The sequence below is a fragment of the Balaenoptera musculus genome, chromosome 14 (genome assembly GCF_009873245.2).
Source record: "Balaenoptera musculus isolate JJ_BM4_2016_0621 chromosome 14, mBalMus1.pri.v3, whole genome shotgun sequence".
Taxonomy (NCBI): Eukaryota; Metazoa; Chordata; class Mammalia; order Artiodactyla; family Balaenopteridae; genus Balaenoptera; species Balaenoptera musculus.
The window spans coordinates 18,797,450-18,817,634 of NC_045798.1; the positions used below are offsets into that span (position 1 = coordinate 18,797,450).

The following is a 20,185-nucleotide window of genomic DNA, read 5'->3' on the forward strand; positions in this document are numbered from 1 at the left end:
TAACCATCTGGGAAATGCAAATCAAAATCACAATGATATATCACCTCACACCTGTTAGAATGGCTATTACCAAAAAGACAAGAAATAACTAGTGTTGGTGAGGATGTGGAGGAAAGGGAACCCTTGTGCACTGTTGCTGGAAATGTAAACTGGTGCAGCCACTATGGAAAACAGTATGGAGAGTCCTCAAAAAAAACTGAAAATAGAACTACCATATGATTCCACAATTGCATTTCTGGGTATTCATCTGAGGAAAACAAAAACACTAATTTGAAAAGATGTATGTACCCCCTTGTTCACAGCAGCATTATTTACAATAGCCAAGATAAAGGAAATAACCCAAGCGTCCACCAATGGACAAATGGATAAAAAGATGTGGTGTGCATGTGTGCACATGTGCGCACACCCCCACACACACAGGAATACTATTCAGCCATAAAAGAGAATGGTATCTTGTCATTTGTGACAGCATGGATGGACCTTGAGGTCATTATACTAACTGAAATAGTCAAAGAAAGACAAATACCATATAATCTCACTTATATGTAAAAACTAAAAAACAAAGAAAAAAACCCAAGCTCATAGATACAGAGAACAGGTTGGTGTACCTATGGTTGCTGGGGCAGGGGGTTGGCGGTAGGGGAAAGGTAAGCAAAATGGGTGAAGGGGATCAAAGAGGACAAACTTCAAGTTATAAAATAGATAAATCATGGGGATGTAAAGTACAGCATGGTGACTATAGTTAATAATATATACTGCATTTCTGAAAGTTGCTAAGAGGGTAGATCTTAAAAGTCTTTAACACAAGAAGAAAAAGAAAAAAATTTAACAATGTATGGTGATGGAGGTTAACTAGCCTTACTGTGGTGATCATTTTGCAATGTGTACAAATATCAAATCATGTTGTACACCTGAAACTAAGATAATGTTACATGTCAACTATACCTCAATGAAAAAAAATGGAGTAAGAAGTTACAATGCAGAGATCACAGGTATACTTCTACAGGACAAATATACTCATTTACAGCATGATATACCAGTTCAACGAGGGCTGCATCCCAAGCAACTTAGACAGAAATGAAGATGCCGTGCTCTGGAGAGCCGGGTCAGAGGAGCAACACGTGGCTCCAGGACCAACACACGTATGTGAGGAGCATGAACAAAGACATTTTGTAAATTGTGAGAGCAGAAAAACAGCAGTATTTTTAAAACAAGTTATGTTATTTTCTATAATCTAGTTTGTGTACAGTTTTGTGTATAGCCAAGCTAATAGAACGAATATTATACATATACTTTAGACTAGCTTATCTTCATTTTTAAAATCATGTGTTTTTTTTTTCCCCTCTTTTTATTTTTTTTGGCCACGCAGCGCAGCTTGTGGGATCATAGTTCCCCGACCAGGGATTGAACCCGGGCCCTGGCAGTGAAAGAGCTGAGTCCTAACCACTGTACCGCCAGGGAATTCCCTAAAATCATATACTTTCAAATTGGCCAAAAAACTTCTTTTTCGATTCTCTCATTCGGACAACGGGGGATGCTTAATGTGGTTATCTTAAAAAGGTGGACGTAGGCTATAACCTCAAAATCATCTCACTCGGTATGCTTCCCAGACCCTCCCACTGTGCTGGGGTGCCAGCTCATCTGGGCCCCTTCTCCTTCTGCACTCTCCTTAGGGAAAGGGCCCTCAGGCCCAGGCCTTTCACCCCACCCCTTTGCTCAAGCCTCCACACAGTACACAGTATGCTGGCTTGGCATCTCTGCTGCAGGTCCAGCAGGTACCTTACACTCATCACAGCCAAACAGGACTCTCGATGGCCCACAATCCCCCCTCCACCTCCTGCCCCCCCATCCAAGCTGGTCATCCCCTAGCTCAGCAAATGGCCCCACCACCCACACAGTTGCTTGGGCCAGAAATCTGGCAACATCTTTGAAACTTATAGTCCTCACTCCCCCAAATCCAATCTACCAGTAAGACCTGTAAACGCCACTCCTGGAGTGGATTGTAAATCCTCCTGCTTCCATCTCCATCAGCCCAGTGGTTCTCAACCAGGGATGATTTTGCACACCGCCCCACCCCAGGGGGCACTTGACAATGTTTGGAGACAAGTACGGTTGTCAAAAGTGGGAGAGAGGTGCTACTGGAATTTATGGGTAGGGGTCAGGGGCTGCTAAGCATCCTACAATGGATAGGATGCCCTCCAAAACACAGAATTATCTGGCCCCAAATGTCAACAGTGCTAAGGCTGAGAAACCCTGCCCTAGTCCAAGTCAACAATGTCTCTCATTATTTTCATTGTCACAGTGCCCTTCATTATATTAAATATACTTTCCTCTTACTTATCGTTTGTCTCCTCACTACTACAGTGTAATCCTCTTGGGAACACAGACCTTGGCTGTCTTATTCCCCTCTGCATCCTCAGTGCCTGGCACACATAGGTGCTCTATAAATATCTGAAGATGAGTAAGTAAGTGTGAAAGACAGAAGTAGCAGCAATTTGATTTAAGAAATGTAAAACGTAACAGAGAAGTTCTTAACCCTTTATGCAGTCAACAGCTTCAAGGTTTATAGACGTTTTGTCCTCGTAACACCCATCATACTAACAACTCCTGTGCTGCTCACAGTGGGGAATCTCTGCTCACAGCGGGGACTTTCTTCCTTGCTCAGCTAAAAAGGAAAATGTCGGGCACATCCATGCAATGAGATCTTACGCAGCCAATAAAAATGAGGTTTTTAAAGAATTCTGACATGATAAAATGCTTATAATGTGATTAATGGAAAGGGAAAAATAAAACTATGTATTTCAATCTAAATATATATTTATGTAACACACTCAGGATCAGGTGGTTATCTACGGACTGTAGGATTAAGAATGGTTTAAGTTTTCTTTTTTCTGCTTCCTTGTCTTTTCTAGTTTTCTATTCATAAAAAAATATTAACTTTTAAAAAAGCAAGTTGTACTTCATAATGAAAATAAAAGCCAGGTCACAGGAACAGACTAGAAGTGCTAGAAGTGCAATGAGCTTAAGCTATTTAACTGAAGAGAATCAAGTTCTAAGAATAGCTCAAAGATACCCTTCTTCAGAATCTATTTTCTGAGTCAAGGAAGCCAGCAGAGAATCAACTTCTAAGAAAACTTGTCTGGCAAACGTGAGAGACGGCAGAGACCGCCTCGGGACTCCAGACCTGTGAGTATCTGCAGCCGGATCTGGGTAAGAGTCGTCAGCGAGGTCTGGTAGAGGACGCAGATGTTGCAAACCTTCTGTACCTCCGCAGAATCAACACGTTTACCCCCAACAGGCCTGAGAATATTCCGAACTGACGCCGACTTCTGAAATGCACGTTTCAGGAGAGCTGGCATGGAGAGAAGGAGGAACGTGTGAGCAGAAGTTCAGCCATCTGCCAAACTCCACCCCATAAAGGGAAGAGCACTTCAGTAAAGCTCCTAATTTCCAGCCAGAGCCAGACAGTGAGGCTGCAGCTTTGATTCAAATCATCTCTTTCGGATAAATCAGAAAAGCAGTAACAAAAGGTTTTTAGACAGAACACAAAGACCTCTTTAGAACAGCACAAGATCTGTCAGAACAAGCCAAACATATTTGATTCTTACTGTGGATTCTTTTACTGTAACCACTTAACTTCAGAACGCACGAAGGTGAAACTTCCAAGGACTGAATTGGGGGAAGAGGGGCAAAGGTGGGGGGCCTGGCTAATTCCCAATGTTCTGTGCTTTCAGAGGGAAGTAGGAGCATCAACCTCAAGTACTCATAATCAGTTTGGGGTTGTACTCTCGTTTTACACCTTCGCATCTATATCTTGCTGAAGTTACACTGAGCCCATGCTCACTGACAGCTACAAGATGGAGCTTTGTGACACACTGGGGGGCAGAAGAAAAGCCACACTGAACCTGGCAATCTGCCACAGGCAAGTGACTCCACTGAATTATGTGCTAACAGCATTGCCTTACTTTTATCAGAGTGCGCAATAAGAAACCTTTCCAAGGAACCCATCAGTGACCCTGCAGCGGGGACGCGCTGAGGTGGTAGCCTGGTCAGTGACCACTATCACCTGTATAAGGAGCTCCATAGGGGAGATTTATTTTACAATTAGGAACTCAGAAAAGCTCTACTTTCCCTAAGAAATAGATCTTCCTCCTTCTTCCTACTAATGAGAAGTAATAAAGGGTCCAAAAATCCCTTTTCATTTTTGGCCACTGGAAATTCAGAGCCAAATGGAAGTTCAGAGATAAGCAAGGCAGCCCTCACGGATCATCTGTGGATGTTCTCTACACACAACCCTGACTTTGTTCACATAGTTACATTTCCCTAGTCCTTGTTTACTATCCCTAAGGACTTCCGGTCACTGTTTTGCTAAACGTGAACTTGATTTAAGCCGTCTCAAAATCTTCAGGGGAGAAGTCAGAGGTCGCGTGACAGAGGGGAGCAGGTACACAGGGCCAGTCAGGCGCTGCACTTCGGGGAAGGAGAACCACTCACTCTTCACGGGAAGCACATTCTGTGGGGACGCTGGCGGCGCGTGGACCGGCTCCTGGTTCTCCAGCAGCTTCTTGCTCAGGATGTCACTGAAGAAGATGCGGATCAGAGGCACCCCCCACAGGAACTGCAGCTGTCTGGTGACCAAGGGCATGGACTCGTTAAGGCTAGGAGAGAGCAGGAGAGCGGGCATGTCAGTTCCACCTGCTGGAGGGCCACACGGGAGGGTAGCTGGGGACTGCCACTCAGCACGGCAAGTAAGATGCTAAAGAGAAGTGGGATCCACAAATTGCCGCGGAGGCCTGGATGCAGAAGGCACCGACCTCCCTCGTGGCTCTCTCGCTCCACACAGACTTCCCGTGCTGCCAGCAGCGTTGTTGCTCCCCCCAGGCCCCACGTGTCACAGTCACGTCCCAGACACCCTCCATCTGTTCTTCGTCCTAATTCCGTCCTGTTTACCACCCAGTCGACAAAAGCTTCCTGATGCCTACTGCACTGTCCTCTTCATAGCTGGCTTGCAGGCCTGGCCCACAAATCTCGATGAAAGAAGGGGGAAGTGGTGGAAGAGAGGCAGGAGGAGACAAGGAAGACAGTGATCTGCCTCCAGGACTCACCCATAGTCCACGGATTGGGAGAACCAGCCAAGGACAGGGTGCCAGTGGGTCAGGTTGGATTTCTTCTGGGACACGTACTTCTGACAGTAGCAGAGCATTTGGGTGAGCAAACTCACAAACCCATCTGTCTCCTCCTCTAACACCCTGTGGCTGAGGGAGCCCAAGTGCAGGAGGTTGCCTACGAAGAGAGAAGGCTGAGTGCGGTAGGCCCGGACAGACACGCTTCCTCACCTCCCAGCCCTGCTCTCTGCCTGGGGCTCATGCATCCATGTCTACGTGCAGGAAGAAATTCCACGTAGAGAGGAACCCATCAGTGCTGGGGCTGCAGTGCTGTGCAGGGCTTAGAAACAGGCAGACCTGGCCTCAAATCCTGGTTCTGCCACAGGCAAGCTAGGTGACCCTCAACCCACTTCTTGAGTCTGTTTGCTCATCTGTAAGACTGGAGTGATGAGCCCCACTCTAGATGTGAGGACTATATGAAGTAACGTGTAAAATGTCAGGCACACAGATTTTTAAGTTAGTATAACATTTTCTTACACCAAGATTCTAAAACCAAGGGTCAACACAAGAAGTGACCTTCTGAAGAATAGCTGAAAGTCCTGGAAAATCACTGTTATTCAGTGTTCACTGAATTTATTTAACGTTTTCTGTGAGGACTCTTACCATCGACTCCCTTAAAATGTAGCCCCAAGAACCTTTTTCTATGCAAAATAAATTTCCTCTAATTAGGCAATGAGAGTTGTGTACCTCTGCTGTTTCAAATGCTTCTCTATCCCCAAACCCTTTCCTCATCTAAATGAAAACACTGTAAAATAGACATTGTAGACCCTACTCTGATCTAAGCCCCACCCAACTGTGCTCTCTTCTCTCTTGAGATGAGAATTATCCAGGTAACTCAACACGTTTTCATTTTTCCCTTGGCTGCCAGGAAGCTAAGGGCTGAAATTTAACATTCATTTACAGTCACTCAGCTAGTTTGCCAGGCTGATGTATTTTTCCATGTGATTTTCAGTTTCATGTGTCTACTTAAACTGTTTACCTCATTACCTGTCTTTTATTGTAAGCACTTCCAACCTTTACTAAAAACAGCTTGTGGCCTCCAGAATGGTGGAAAGCAAAACACCTGGGCTTTTCCCAACACCCAGAACACAATAAAATTCCAGCCATAGATGCTTACCCATGAGACAAAGTGTATGGCATCCTTCTAAACTTTCACATACATCACGGCATCGATCTTCGTCTCTTAAAAATGTGATGAATTTACGGAGCATGTCATGAGATTCTAAAATAGTGAGGCGCTGCAAACAATCACAGACTGTTAAAGCGGAAGCTGATAAAAGGAGCTTCCCACCAGAGTGTGAACTCTATCCCTGCAGATCACCCCCTAGCTGCCAAACATGTTATCCATCACCAAGAAGAAAATGAACAAAGACGAGACCCCTTTTCTTTGGGCTTCTAACACGAGTGTGTCTACGGTAGCTACTGATTTAGGAAAACCATCAGGAGACGAGGTAGAAGTTAACAGAGAAAACATTTTACTTTCTATTTTAAGGACAAAGGCAAAGATGGAATTGGGGGAATTCAGAGTCCACTCACCTCGGGGGTCACTGTGCTGAGATGAGTCACGAGAGCGGGCACAGACAAGATGTGGATGAGGAACGGCCGGATCAGATTGTCTGAAAATTGTGCAGCAATCACAGGGCTAGACACAGACATGTCACCTTACTCAGACACGTTTAATGTGAACATGGAACAAAAGAACAACCCTACCAACACCCCCAAATCCCTTGGAATTATGCTTCACAGGACTTCTAGGAAGACTGAAGGCTGAAAATGGGCCCATTCACTGGGGGAAGGTTGAATAAGTGATACTTTAGTCTATGTCTCAGCTATGAAAAATCAATTTACTGAAGTTTTACTGACATGAGAGAATCCTCATGCTATAATCAACTTTAAAAAAAAAAAGGCAGAATGAGAAACTATATACATGGGAGAGGAGGATGGGGATAGTGATTGGAAAGGAGGAAAAGAGGGGCTTCTGGGGTGCTGCTACTGTTGTTCTATTTCACAGGTGGGGTGGTGCTTACATGGGTATGTTTACTGGGTGATAAGTCACCAATAACTCATACTTCAATTAAGCAATTTATTCTGAATATATATCCAGATAATAAATGGAACAAGGTGAGTTTGGGAAGGTTCCCATGGGCCATTAATTTAAGAAATATATATTGATCTTAGAATATAAAAATGTGTTGAATATATGAAGCAAGTATAAAGAGTATGGAATAAAAAGTGTGGGCTCTGGAGTCAGATGGCCCAGGTTTAATTCCAGGCCCTGCTCCTCCCAGCTGTGTGACCAAGGGCAAGTGACCTAACCTCTCTGGGCCTTAGCAGCCTCATTTATAAAATGGAGATAAGAGAATGTGGTGAGGAGTCAGTAATGTGTGTAGAAGTCTTAAAACAACGTGCGGCCCATGAACGTTAGCTATTTGTATTATAGGACTTGGTGATCACATCTAAACATATCAGTTATGACTTCATAGACTTTTAGTAGTAGTATCTATATATTGTATGACAAAACCACTGAATATCTTGTTTTACAAGATCCTGGTCCTGTCCAATTACTTACAAATATTCAGAGGAGGAAAAAAAGTGCACTGTGCAAGAAAAGGGCTTTAGAACAGCCCAGCCTTAGCAAGTGAGTCAATGGATTCTGACATATGGAAAGAAAAAACTTAAAATGATGGACGCTATTATATTCTCAAAGGAGAAGAAACGTGGTGGAATGCCTAGATGACCCTCCTGGTGGATCACAGTGTGAACTGCAGCCACAGTGGGACAGGGGAAGGATGCTGGGACGGAAAGACGACTTGTGTTCTTGAGAGGTGGAAGACAGGGGAGCTAGAGGACGCTGCTGAGCTCCTGGGCTCAGGCGTCTGTGTCACTCCTCCGCTGTCTCGTCTGTGTCACTCCTCCGCTGTCTCGGACAGAGGAGAGGGTGGGCGATGCTGCTGGAATGAGCTGCTCAGGTGACTCAGGAGAGGGAGCTGCAGTAAACCTGATTCTAGGAAAACGTGTGTTACGACTCATTAAGTACATCTCTATGTAGCTCCTCTCAAAGTATGTAACGAACGTATGACTGTTACCTAGATAATTTGTTCTACTTCTTTAATCATAGCATAACCGGTTGGATTCTGTTCCTGTTATGAAGGTCTAGCCTCTAGAGGTGTGCTGTCCAATGCAGTAGCCACTGGCCACACGTCAGGGGCTACTGAGCACCTAAAATGTGGCTAGGCCAAATTCCTATGTTTTAAGTGTAAAATATCCACCACTTTCTGAGGACTCAGCATGGAAAGAAAAATTAATAAATTATCTAATTTTAATTAAAATAAATAATTTAAAAGTATTGATGCCATGCAAAAATGATAAATTTGGATATAGCAGTTTAAATAAAATATATCGTTAAACTCAATTTCCCCTTTCTTTTGACTTATTTAATGTGGTTCTCATATTTCTATTGGACGGTGTAGACCAGCCTTGTCCAATAGAACTTTTGGTGATGATGAAAATGTTTCACATTTGTGCTGTCAGTATGGTTTTCAACTAGTCATGTGGCCCCTGAGGACTTGAAATGTGGCTAATGAAACCAAGGAACTGAATTCTTAATTTTATTTAATTTTAATAAATTTCCATTTAAACAGCCCCATGTGGCTAATGGTTAGTAGAAAACACGGTCTAGACCAGGTCGGCAAACTGTGGCCCACAGGTCAAAAACTGCCCACTGCCTGTTTTTGTAAATAAAAGTTTTATTGGAACACACAGCCATTCTCATTTGTGTATGTACTGTCTATGGCTGCTTGGCGGCTACAGTGGCACAGTAGTTGTGACAGAAGCTGCATAGCCCACAGAACCGAAAATATATACCAGCTGGCCTTTTGCAGAAAAAGTTTGCCAACCTATAATCTAGACCATTTTTCAAACTGGCGTTCCATGGAAAATGATTCCAAAGGAGGGTAACAGACATATTCCATCATCTAAAACTTGGGCGAGAGTACTCCATGTTCAGATATATTTGGGTCAAATCAGGTTAAACAAGCCCAAAGAGTTTGCTACCACAGGATCTGTCGGAGCTTTCAGCAGGAAGGTGCCCGGTGAATTAGCAGGAAGGGGCAGACAGGCAGCTTTACCAAGCTGGTTTGACCATAACACTCCTTCTTTCCCAAGTTATTATTATCTTGGGGATTAAGATTATCTCAGATTATCAAGCTATCTTATTAACAACTCCCCAAGTTACTGCTCCTTTCAACAGTTTAAGTATGTTCTGGACCCATTAACAAGCACAGCTCTTTACACTTGGCAGTTCTCAGACTTGCTGGTATGATTTCTATCAGGAAATATTTAGCTGCTTAAGTACTTTACATCTCCAAACTGACTAAGTGAAGATAAATATCACATCCTCTCTGGTCCTCCAAACTCCAGTGTCTTAAACCCGTGTTCGCAACACTATTCCCTGAATCCTTTCACCCTGCCCTTTGCTGGGCCTCTTTCAGCTCTTAGGTTTCCTTTCTCAATTAAAAGCTCAAAAGGAAAAATGGTCATATCTTGGTCCCTGGCAGAATAAAGCAATTCATTTTGAATAGCTTCCCTCAAATCATGATGCAAAAACATTCAAGGGTACAGTCGGAAGATTAAGAACAGGGCAGTCACAGATGTGTCACTTTCATCAAGAACAACACTTCCTGTAAATTCTAACAAAGTGGGCAAGCCCGTACCTAATACAAGTAACAAGAGAAGAAAAGCAGGAGGAGCAGGCCTTCAGAAGCACGCCAGCTCCTCAGGTGCAGCTTCTTACTTACCGCATTGCTAGGGAAAAGGCTGCTGTTAAAGTGCCTTTGGACAGACAAGGTCGGGGTCTCGCCAGGCCACGGGTTAACAATACCTGCAAAGAACATTGTAATTGGTCAGGGGGCGACGCCAACTTTATATTCATGTGCACGTAAAAAATGCACAATAAGTGCTTCAGATAAAAAACTGTATCGGAATGTTTCTAAAAAATGAAAGAAAAGCAAAGGGTATGTATGGAGGTTCACTGTACCACTCTCTCTCTCTACTTTAAATATTACACTTGAGTTTTTAAAAATAATAAATAGTTAAAAAAATTAGCAGCCGATAAAAAGAACACCAGATTTAAAATCTCAATTATTTTAGAAGCAATTCAGAGTTATGGCGTCAAGTAGACGCTCCCACTGAGATGAACTGTTGAGAATCCACCTTTGGCTGCCACAGCACCTCGCAGGGTTGTCGTGAGGAGAAAGTGAAACCCAACCAGAAAAGAGCCCATCTCAGTGCCAGGCGGGAGGACGGCCTAGATCAATGTCACTTCTCAAACTCAAGAATTCCAAAGTATCAATACTTTTCAACAGTGATTAGTTACATTTCTGACAATTCCCTGGATGTACGAACTGGCACGATCGCATGCAGTGTGGACGGAAGGCTGTTTGAGGACACAGAGCTAGAAAGACGATTCCAGACACCAACCAAGAAGGAACCTGAGGGAATACATCCTGAGGCCTCCTGCCTGCGTTTAAGTCTCAAATGACTGGATCATCCTCGCCGTCAACAATGGAGCACAATGAAGGGGTCCCAGTCACTGCCCTCCCTTCACACAAACCACGAGGGTCTCAGAGCCGGGGCTGGGGAGGGAGGAGAGGGCGCTTCCTGCAGAAAGCGCTTCTGTGAGGAGGGCAGCAGATATGCCGAAACCAGAGGTAAAAACCCAAGTTCAGGTATGGAGAGTGAGTCCCATGTTAGGGATGGGGTCACAGACCTGCAGCACAGAATAAAATCCATGCTGGTTGAGATGGCCCATTATATTTGCACAAATGCGGTTCATGGCTGGTCGAAGACTCTCACCTAAATGAAGAAAAAAGTCTGAGAAAAAAAATCTCTGGCCATAATGTGAACTGTTTACATGCCCCAGGCCCCAGGCCCCAGGCTGTAAGGAAACGAGAGCTCCTCTGGCTTGCCTTCCTGCTCCCCTTGGGTCTGGCACCAGAGGACAGGGAGACGCCACATCTCCAGAATTCTCTCTCCTGCAAGGCCCGGTGGAAGCGTAACCTCTTAGGTGACGGGACCTATGGTTTCCCAGAGGTATCATCCCCGGCCTCCAAGCTCCTGCAGCACATTTTCTACTTCCCTCCGAGGGCCTGGCACTTTCTACCCCGGGTGGCTACCTCCTCTCCCCACTGGGATACAAGCCCCCTGGCAGGGCCCAGAACGCACCGAGTTTTAAATCCCCCCCCCGAGTCCAGGATCATGACTTAAATGAACCCCCCTTCCTGGCCTGGAGCCTTGGCACACAGTTTCCTCTGCTTCAGAGTCGTGCCCCACCTCTGTGCTCTGCAAACTCCACCTCCCCCTGCAGCTCTCAGCTCAGATGTCACTGCTTCGGGAAAGGCCGAGCCCCAAACAAGGCAAGGCCTCCCTCCCCACTGCACTCTCGTTTCTCCTGGGCTCTTCCTTCCAAGCGCCCCTTGTCACGCTGTTGTCATGACCTACATACCCACGTATACTACTCAGATACTCATATATATACGACCTCTCTTTAGTGTCTGTCTCCTCCCCACCCCGCCAGACTCAGGTGCTGCGAGGAAGGGCAGGCACACAGAGTTCAGCACCTAAAGCCCCTGGAGGGCAGTGACCTCTCCCCTATCTCCAGTGCCTGCAGAGCGTCTGGCACACAGCAGGCTACTGGGTGAATGGATAAATGAAGTGAATGTATGAAACACGTAAGGCCGAGTTCAGTGTTCAAGGAAGAAGGCAGCTTTACCATGCAATTTTATGCGCAAAATAGAATTATTTGCTGCCGAATATTCTCCAACTGAAATGACGAGGCTTAAGTAAATATTATCAATCTGGAGGCTGAGGTGCTGTAGGAGTTGTAACAAATGAGCTCAGAGGGACTGTGCCTTCAAACGTAAATTCCAGGAAGGGAGAGAGTTGAGCACACGATACTGAACTTATCCTAGATACCACAGTGCAACGTCTCCACGTGTGTGGTTCTAGGGCCTTCCCTGAGGCTTGTGGCAGCAAAAATACTTCTTGAAAAGGTCCCCGAACTCTCCACGGAAATGCTACTTAGGAAAGATTTTGAAGCAAGTCCCACAGACCTTTTCCCCGGAGAATTTTCCATGTTGAAGTGTCTGTAAAGGTGACAAGCATCGTGAGGTACAGTGTGATGAGTTTGGAGTCTTGTAAAATTTCAGGCTAAAAACAATAAAGAGAGTAAGATTAAGACACACGCCCTCCAGTCCAAGACAGCAGCGCAACCATTTTACAACTTTTCTGAATGCAAACAAACGAGTCAGGATTCTAAGTCTTTATTCTTTTTCTCTTGAGGAATGACCACTATAGGAGTTAAACAACAGGGATTTCAGCACACTAGTGCTTGACCATAGAATTGAAATACTCTTGGGAATGGAGAATTGAAAATTCTTAGAAAACAAGATGACCAGGGCTGGCCTACTACGTGTATGCATTTAGTATTTAACATATGTATGCATGTACACTGGAGCAACAGAGTATAAATGCAATTGAACATAACAAGGACTCTGGGCTCAGACGTTTGGCTTTACCACTTACTAGCTGTGTGATCTTGGGCAAGTTTCTTAACCTCTCTGTACTTCAGCTTCCTCCTCTGTTGACTAGGGACAGTAACACTGCTTCCTTCGTTTAGTTGTGAGAAATAAATGGATTAATGAATATAAAGCACTAAGAACAGTGCCTCGCACACAGAGAACCCTATGTATTGATACTACTGGCTATTACTATAATGATGACTATAATTCATGCTTGATGCTGGGTCAAGGCCAAGAAAGCCATTCACAAATGCCTTAAGAGAGATGTCTGGGAATGGATCACTGGGTGCTCTGGGGACATCTGCTCCATTGCTCAGTTACTACCAGAGTCCTTGCCAAGCCTCTGCCCCTGAAACTTCTCCCTCCCTACGTGCAAAGTGGAAATGGCTGCTGTTCGTGCACACTCACTCCCCTGCCCACCTTCCCATAACACAAGGGTGGGCACTGGACCAGGCGGGGCTGGTGGCAGTACCCCACCCATCTTGCCACTGTGACCAGTTCAGTGTTGAGACCAGGATCCCACTGGACCTTTATGAGTCCTCCCAGATTTCTGAATCGATGGGGGAAGCCTCCCTTTTCTCTTTGGTCAAGACAGAGTTAGGATGTGAGGCTAGAACTGCCAGCTGCCATGATTACAGTGGGAGAGGACAAGGTGATTCCAAAAGGGAGCACACATGAAAGAAGGAAAGAGAGGGAAAATCCAGAAGGCCCCTGGCTCTAGTATGTATTACCAGCTGCACTCATGTTGGGTTTCTGCACTGTAACAAGGGGCCTGACTAGTATAATAATGCCAGCTACAAAGTATCCACTATATCAAAAGCACTGAAAGGAAGACAAGATTCCCTGGCATCAAGACTGTGGTAAGTGCAGGTCAATGTTCAAAATAACATGCATGAAAGAAGCTCTCAAGTTGATAACAGCATCTAACTCACTCTCTCTGGGAACAGGGGCTCCAGTAATTCTTTACTAGACTCCAACTGATACATCACAAAGGTATAACCTATGAGGGAACCACGAGGACTCTGAAAATACATTCTACAGGCCTCAAGTGGGAGGGATAGATTTACAGTCTTGTTTTTATTTTTTACCTTGAGCTGCTCAAGAAACTCACAGCAATACCACAGAATGTCTTTGATCTGTTTAATCCATAGGAGGGTGAGATCCTTGGAAAGAGCCTGGGACACGTACCATACCTACAAGCAGGAAAAAGAGAAATGTAATGGGCAGTTACAGGGATCAAATGACACACATTCCAGCTACTGGAATGGGACCAATTAGCTAGGTCCAGAGCCAGATAAGGCAGGGGGATGAACAGATAAATAAGCAGCAAGGAGGACTTATTTTAACACTAAACCCAAAGGTAAAAATAGCCTGGTAAGCGGATTTACCATCCTGAGTATGAGGCAAGAGCAGAACACAGCTTCTTGGATAATGCAAAGACTAAGGAATTCACCTGTACTTTGTTAATGTTTTCGATCCATTACTTATTTGCATATGGGTGTGAACATGCAGAGTCATACACAACAGTCAGAACATTCAACAGGAATTTTCAGAGGCAAACAGGCCAGCTTGAGGGGTCGTGGGAGACTTTCTGGCTTCCGCCCCACTTACCTTGGGTTCATTCTCAGCATCCATGCTGCTCAGGATGCAGCGACACAACTTCTCAAATCTCTGCAGAGGCAGAATGGGGGGTTATAAATTCTCACAACGAATGGAGAAATCAGAAAGCAGCAAATGTTCCGTGGGCCCCTGGCACGGATGTGCCGGCCTGATGCCAGATGACTCACGTCGGGATCCTATTTAATTCCGACTTGTAGATGTGGAGACCGAGGATCAGGAAGCCTAAGGAAAGGCTCTCAAACTGGTGACCTGCAGGCAGGATGAGCCCTACACGTGTTTTAGACTGGGGCTCCTTTTGAAAAACAAGATCAACCTGGCAAAGTTGGCCTGGATTCCTGCAGACTAGCAGCTGTCTCCTAAATTGTGCTCAGCCATTTGCCATTTTGTAAGCACCACGGATACGGACTTTTGCCTCACAAACTGTCCTATCATCACTTTCATCTTGAAATGCAAAAGCAAGAAAAGTGGTACACTCCGGCTGTACCAACCCTGGATCCACCCTTAAAAGAGGTGTGGCCCTGGCTGCTGCCCTACCAGACTGAGTTTCCTCCTCTGTCAACAGGCGTCACCGCCCTGCGCCTGCCTGTCCTCATCTGCGTGACTGTGTTTACTGCCAGCGTCCTCCTCTCTCTCCTGCTGGGCTACAGGCTCCTCGAGGCTACAGACCTTGCCCACTTTGTTTCCTTCTGGGACCCCGTACCCAGAAGAGGGTCTGGCACATGTGAAGCTCAGCAGTGATGGATGCCTAACCCCCAGGAACACAGAGGCCCTCCTCAAGGGTCTCCTTAGTACTGCTACAGATGACTAGCCGCTCCCCTGGAATTTTACTTTCTAGGCTGATTTTTCTAACTCCAAAGGTACAACTAGCCTGTTTTGTTTGGTTTGCAGGATTTTAAGAGAAATTTCAAATTAGCAGCCAATTTTTACAAATTAGAAAACTGAGTGTCAAAGAGCTCTGGAGTGTCTTTAAAAAAATCAGAGTATCAGTCCCCCAGTGGCTGGAGCAGAGGAGCGGCCACCCCTTTGATGGCAGGCCACAGCCCACCTCTTCCTCCGATGTCCTCACCACCGCCTGTCAGTTACCATTTATCATGACTTGTACCATGTGTGTCTCATAAATCTGCTAACCTACGCATCTGAGGACAAGTGCCTGTAAGAGTCAATGTGAAAACAATCGTGATGATTCCCAGCACTGGGCATAATCCCTACGAAACAGGTTCCAAGAAAACAAAAGGGGCAGGATGCGGGGGGAACAGAACCTGTCTCATAGAGCTGCTGTCAGGACTAAATGAGTTAACATCTATCAAATACTTATAAAAAGATCTGACACATAACAAGCACGATGTGAGTCTGCTATTATTATTTTACCTCATCATCCTCTTTAATTCTGAACAAGAACAGCAGTTTCCTGGCAGTCTTAAAAATACAAAGTGCACTTCTTTTACTGGACCCAGAGTCATCTTCTTTAAAAAACTCATCAATCTCTCTCCTAGGGAGGGAAGGGCAAAAAAAGACGTTTTAAATTAGGAGCTCACAGCAGCTGGAAGGCTGTTCAAGAACTGTAAGAGAAGAGCAATCGGTTTTGTTTTTGGTTTTTTTTGCTATGAATTGGAAACGAAAGAAAACGTGCTGAGGAGCTACTGACACCCACCTGACTTCCCTTTGCAGTCGACGCCGACAGAGAAAACTCCGTACGTGGGCCTGAATCTCCACAGCTGCCCTCTCCCGCTCCTTCTGCACCAGCCTTTCCTCTCGAGCCTGACGGGCTCTATCAATGAACCAAGCTCTCGAGGTCTGAGAAACAGTGAACATGTCTGCAAACTTGCACAAACCCTGCAAGGAAAATGGCAAGTGGCTGATGTAGGTCATTATATGAAAAACACTCACGGAAAGGGGCTCAGGAGCAAAGGGCAGGAAGGAACTTGGGCAGCAGCAGAAAGCTACTCGGGACCCCCCAGCTCCCTCCCAAAGGGCTGATAGCTGTCCCCGCACAAGTCCCAACTTCCTGTCGGCTCCTTTCATGCAACTCCCCAGACCAGCGATGCTTTTTCCTGTATTAAGTAATCACATTTTTTTAAGAGAAAGCACAGAGTGCCTGGCATAGGGTCCGGCTCTGCAATGGTTTAATGAATAAACAAAGCATGAATCAATTCCACCCACAAAGCTCTAACTCAAACCAGGCATCCTCTAAGTCAAAGGTCCCTGGATATTTCACTGAGCAGTCAACTTTTATTTTGCCAAGTAAAGACTTGAGGGAAAAACATTAAACATAATTATTACTGTCACCATTATCTTATTCATCCATTCACTCAACAAACATTTACTGATACCTACTTTGTGCCCAGCACAAAAGAAGCCTTTCATTTTTTTTTAAAGGGCCATTTAAACACTAAAAAAGCCAAAGGTACATGATTCCAGAATGCCAGACAATCCACTAAATCGAACGTGTTTGGTTTTAAGCGTAACTTATTCTGTTGTCCTTGCCGTTCCCATCCTGCCAAGGGCTAAGGAAGACGTTAGAGCAGAAAGGCCCCCATGCACGGACTGGTATTTTTGGACAGAGGCTCTAAATTAGCCATTGCATTTTAATCTAAATCATCAGTAACTGTCTTTTCCCAAAGGGATGGCTTTGGCTATCAGCCTAGAGCACATAGCACTGATCCACAGAGCCTCCCACACTGAGATGATGTCTTTAGATGCTTGAAAACTTTGTCATTCTATCCAAAATATATAATCAGACCAGCTGACACAGGCACTGAAATGAATTACTCAGAAATCTAGACTTCTTGTAAACCATCTCTTTACCAGGTTACCTCACTCAAAGCAGTGTCCACGTGAAAACACCAAGGATAAAAAGGTCACGAGAGGCTCCTCCCATGTCAACACATCGGGGGACCTCTGTGGCCCCTGTTCGACACTGATTCACATCTGTTAAACAGTAAGGCTTTTCCTACACGTGGGTCTCTCATCAGTATTTCTCAAGACAAATGAACATGGAGACAGTCCCTCATGGGGTGTCGGGGGGGGAGGAAGCAGAAGAAAGAGCCTCTTCCCAATAGTAAAACAGGAGGTTGCACACAAACTGTGACTAAGTACCTGTAAGACTATCTTGAAGCTTTTACCTGATGACGGGAGGGAGCGTGAGAAGACAGGCAATAAAAAGGTACCAGTCTTCCAAACCATTCACTCTGCCCCAGAAGTGGAAGTCAGGAGCACTCACCTGAGGACCTGCCGGTGACGCAGAAATGTCAGGTAATCAGTCATTAGTGATTTTGCACAGGGCTCACAGCTGAGGACAGCTTCTCACTTCAGAGGAGCTTGTGTTTTCTGGCAGAAGCAGAAGAAAAAAAATCCAGATTTAGGATTAGTTTTATAGGTAGGCATCATATATCTTCCTCACTGAGAAAAAGTAATAAAGACAGTGCCTCTGGTTTTAAAAAAACATCTGTGTCCTCTTTAGTTAATGTTGGATCTAAATGGTAGACGTATCTCCCCAGTCCTCACAGTTTAAAGGGAATAGGTTGAGAATAAGCCCAAAGAAGTTGCTGAATTAAAGCTGTAAATGTTTTGTGATGGCAACCAAGAATAACAGAGGGGATGACATGTTTAAAAGCCATTGCAAATTATGTTTGACATTTTCAGCAAGTTGGAAAATTATTTATGTCTAAGAAATGAAAAGGAGGCTGGCTGCGAACCAACACTGTGACAGAGTCCAAGGTCATACTGCTTGCCACACGACAGGCCAATAAATCGAGAGACGAGTTGATGGGGCAAGGAACAGCGATTTTATTTGGAAAGCCAGCAAACTGAGAAGATGGTGGACTCATGCCCCAAAGAACCATCTTGCCTGAGTTAGAATTCAGGCTTCTTTTATACTAAAAGGGGAGGGAGTAAAGTCAAACATTTCCTGGTTCTGGTCAGCCTCCAGAGGGGGTGTGTTAATTTCTTCCTCCTTGCAGTCATTCAGAGGTGGGCCCGGTCAGGATGTTTCCTGTGAGCTAAACAAATGTATTTTAGCTTAATGCTCATTACCTGGGAGGCAGGGTTCCCAGAGGTGGGCCATTATGTATAATTTAAGCTTACAGGCAACATCCCTTTAGTGATTAACTTGTAATAGAATACAAAGGGTTCTTCCCTATTACAACATGATCCCAATTACTTAACGAAAGAGAAAAAATCACGTGCGCAGGTAGATACAAAACTGGGGGGAAAAAACACTTTAGGAATGGTTGTTTTAACTAGTGAATATAACAAAAGAGAAGCAGACTCACAGATATAGAGAACAACTGGTTACCAGTAGGGCGAGGGAAGGAGGAAGGGGCAGTATAGGGGTAAGGGATTAAGAGGTACAAACTGTAAGGTATAAAATATGGTACAAGGATCTTTTGTACAACATGGGGAATACAGCCAGTATTTTATAACTACAAATGGAGTAAAACCTTTAAAAATTGTGAATCACCATATTATACACCTGTAACTTATATATAATATTGTACACCTGTAACATATGATATTGTACATCAAGTATACTTCAATATTTTTAAAAAAAAGAATGGTTGTTTTGAGGTAGGGGAACTGTGGGAAATTTTGCTTCCCTAACTAGTCTGTTTTCCGAATTCTCCACAGAATGCATGTGGTAGGGTGACATGGCACTGTGAGTCACACAGAGCTGGAGCCAGCCCCTAGCTCTGCCATGTACCGCGGGGGGGGGGGGGGGGGGGAGATTATCTCGGAGTCGTTCTGTCTTGTCTGTTAATCAGCTTAGAGGTCGATCATGAGCACTGAATGAGATGATGACATCGAGCACCTATAGAGGTGGCTGACGGGCCCACAGTCGGTCTAATTGACGTATTATTTTTATAGACACAAAGATTTTCTTTTTTAAAACTCTTCAGCAGAGGCCCTCATCTGTACAGGCACTATGGTTCTCTGGGTAGGAAATAACAGTCACCCGTTAAAGAGTTTTTTCTATCCCTGGGTGCACTAAGACTCACCAGTCTTGTCACTTGGGCTATGAACCCTGGGCCCTGTTTATATTGGGTAACAGCTTCAAGGTCCTGAGAGCTACAAACAAGCCGGCCCAAGCCATGAGCACAATGGTATACTCTTTCCTTGACGTGGAGACAGTCCCTCTTGGGGGGCAGGGGGAGGAAGGGGAGGGAGCAGAAGGAGAAGAGAGCACTTTTTCCCAATAGAAAAACAGGAGGTTGCATGCCAACTGTAACTAAGTATCTCTAAGACTATCTCAAAACTTCACCTCTCCCAGCGGGCCCTGCAGGATAAGATCCCTTCCTTGAGATCATCATCCCCTCGGCAACGCTATATGTTGGTTTCTGTTTACACCACATAATGGTCTATACTTTGCAGTTCTTCAAATTCTTTTTCACCTCCTCTACCTGCATAACATCTATTACAGTTCATCAATCAAATAAAAACATCAGAAGTATTTATTAAGTACTTACTCTGCTAAATGTCCTGGAGAATCAAAGAAAAGGCTGTGTGTAGAAAAGGCTGTGTGTAGAAAAGGCTGTGTGTAGAAAAGGCTGTGTGTAGAAAAGGCTGTGTGTAGAAAAGGCTGTGTGTAGCAGAGAAAGCCTTGGATCAAAGTAGCCCTTCGTTCTCTCTAGTTCTCGTTCTACCTTATTTGGCCAAGTTACTTAGCCTCTCTAGGCCTCAGTTTCCTTATCTGTAAATTGAGGATAATAATAGTACCTGCCTCCTAGAGTTGCTAAAAGGATTAAATGAAAATTTACCCTTCTTGTATCTCGATTTACTCATCAGGATAGTGTGATTAGATTAAATGGGAAAATGTTAATAAGGAGT

The 20,185-nt window shown here is 44.8% G+C and overlaps 1 protein-coding gene across 8 annotated transcripts in view; it reads right to left on the reverse strand.

Annotated features, from left to right (window-relative positions):
• The window catches only part of UBE3B (ubiquitin protein ligase E3B), a 67,461-nt gene that overhangs the window by 45,742 nt on the left and 1,534 nt on the right, over positions 1-20,185 (reverse strand). For 5 of the 8 annotated variants that reach the window (XR_005016151.1, XR_005016150.1, XM_036822847.1 and 2 more), the window contains exons 2-14: positions 17,583-17,689; positions 16,014-16,195; positions 15,731-15,851; positions 14,354-14,413; positions 13,831-13,935; positions 12,275-12,371; positions 10,933-11,018; positions 9,962-10,044; positions 6,702-6,807; positions 6,283-6,403; positions 5,106-5,283; positions 4,495-4,658; positions 3,185-3,352 (exon numbers count right to left, since the gene is read on the reverse strand). Coding sequence is in view for 6 of the 8 variants with exons in the window: in XM_036822847.1 (XP_036678742.1) it covers positions 3,185-3,352; positions 4,495-4,658; positions 5,106-5,283; positions 6,283-6,403; positions 6,702-6,807; positions 9,962-10,044; positions 10,933-11,018; positions 12,275-12,371; positions 13,831-13,935; positions 14,354-14,413; positions 15,731-15,851; positions 16,014-16,174 (1,450 nt within the window). In the remaining 2 variants the exon portion in view is untranslated. Of the gene's footprint in view, positions 1-3,184; positions 3,353-4,494; positions 4,659-5,105; positions 5,284-6,282; positions 6,404-6,701; positions 6,808-9,961; positions 10,045-10,932; positions 11,019-12,274; positions 12,372-13,830; positions 13,936-14,353; positions 14,414-15,730; positions 15,852-16,013; positions 16,196-17,582; positions 17,690-19,824; positions 19,874-20,185 lie in introns of all 8 variants that reach the window. The other 3 variants (XM_036822850.1, XM_036822848.1, XM_036822849.1) reach the window with 3 other exon arrangements.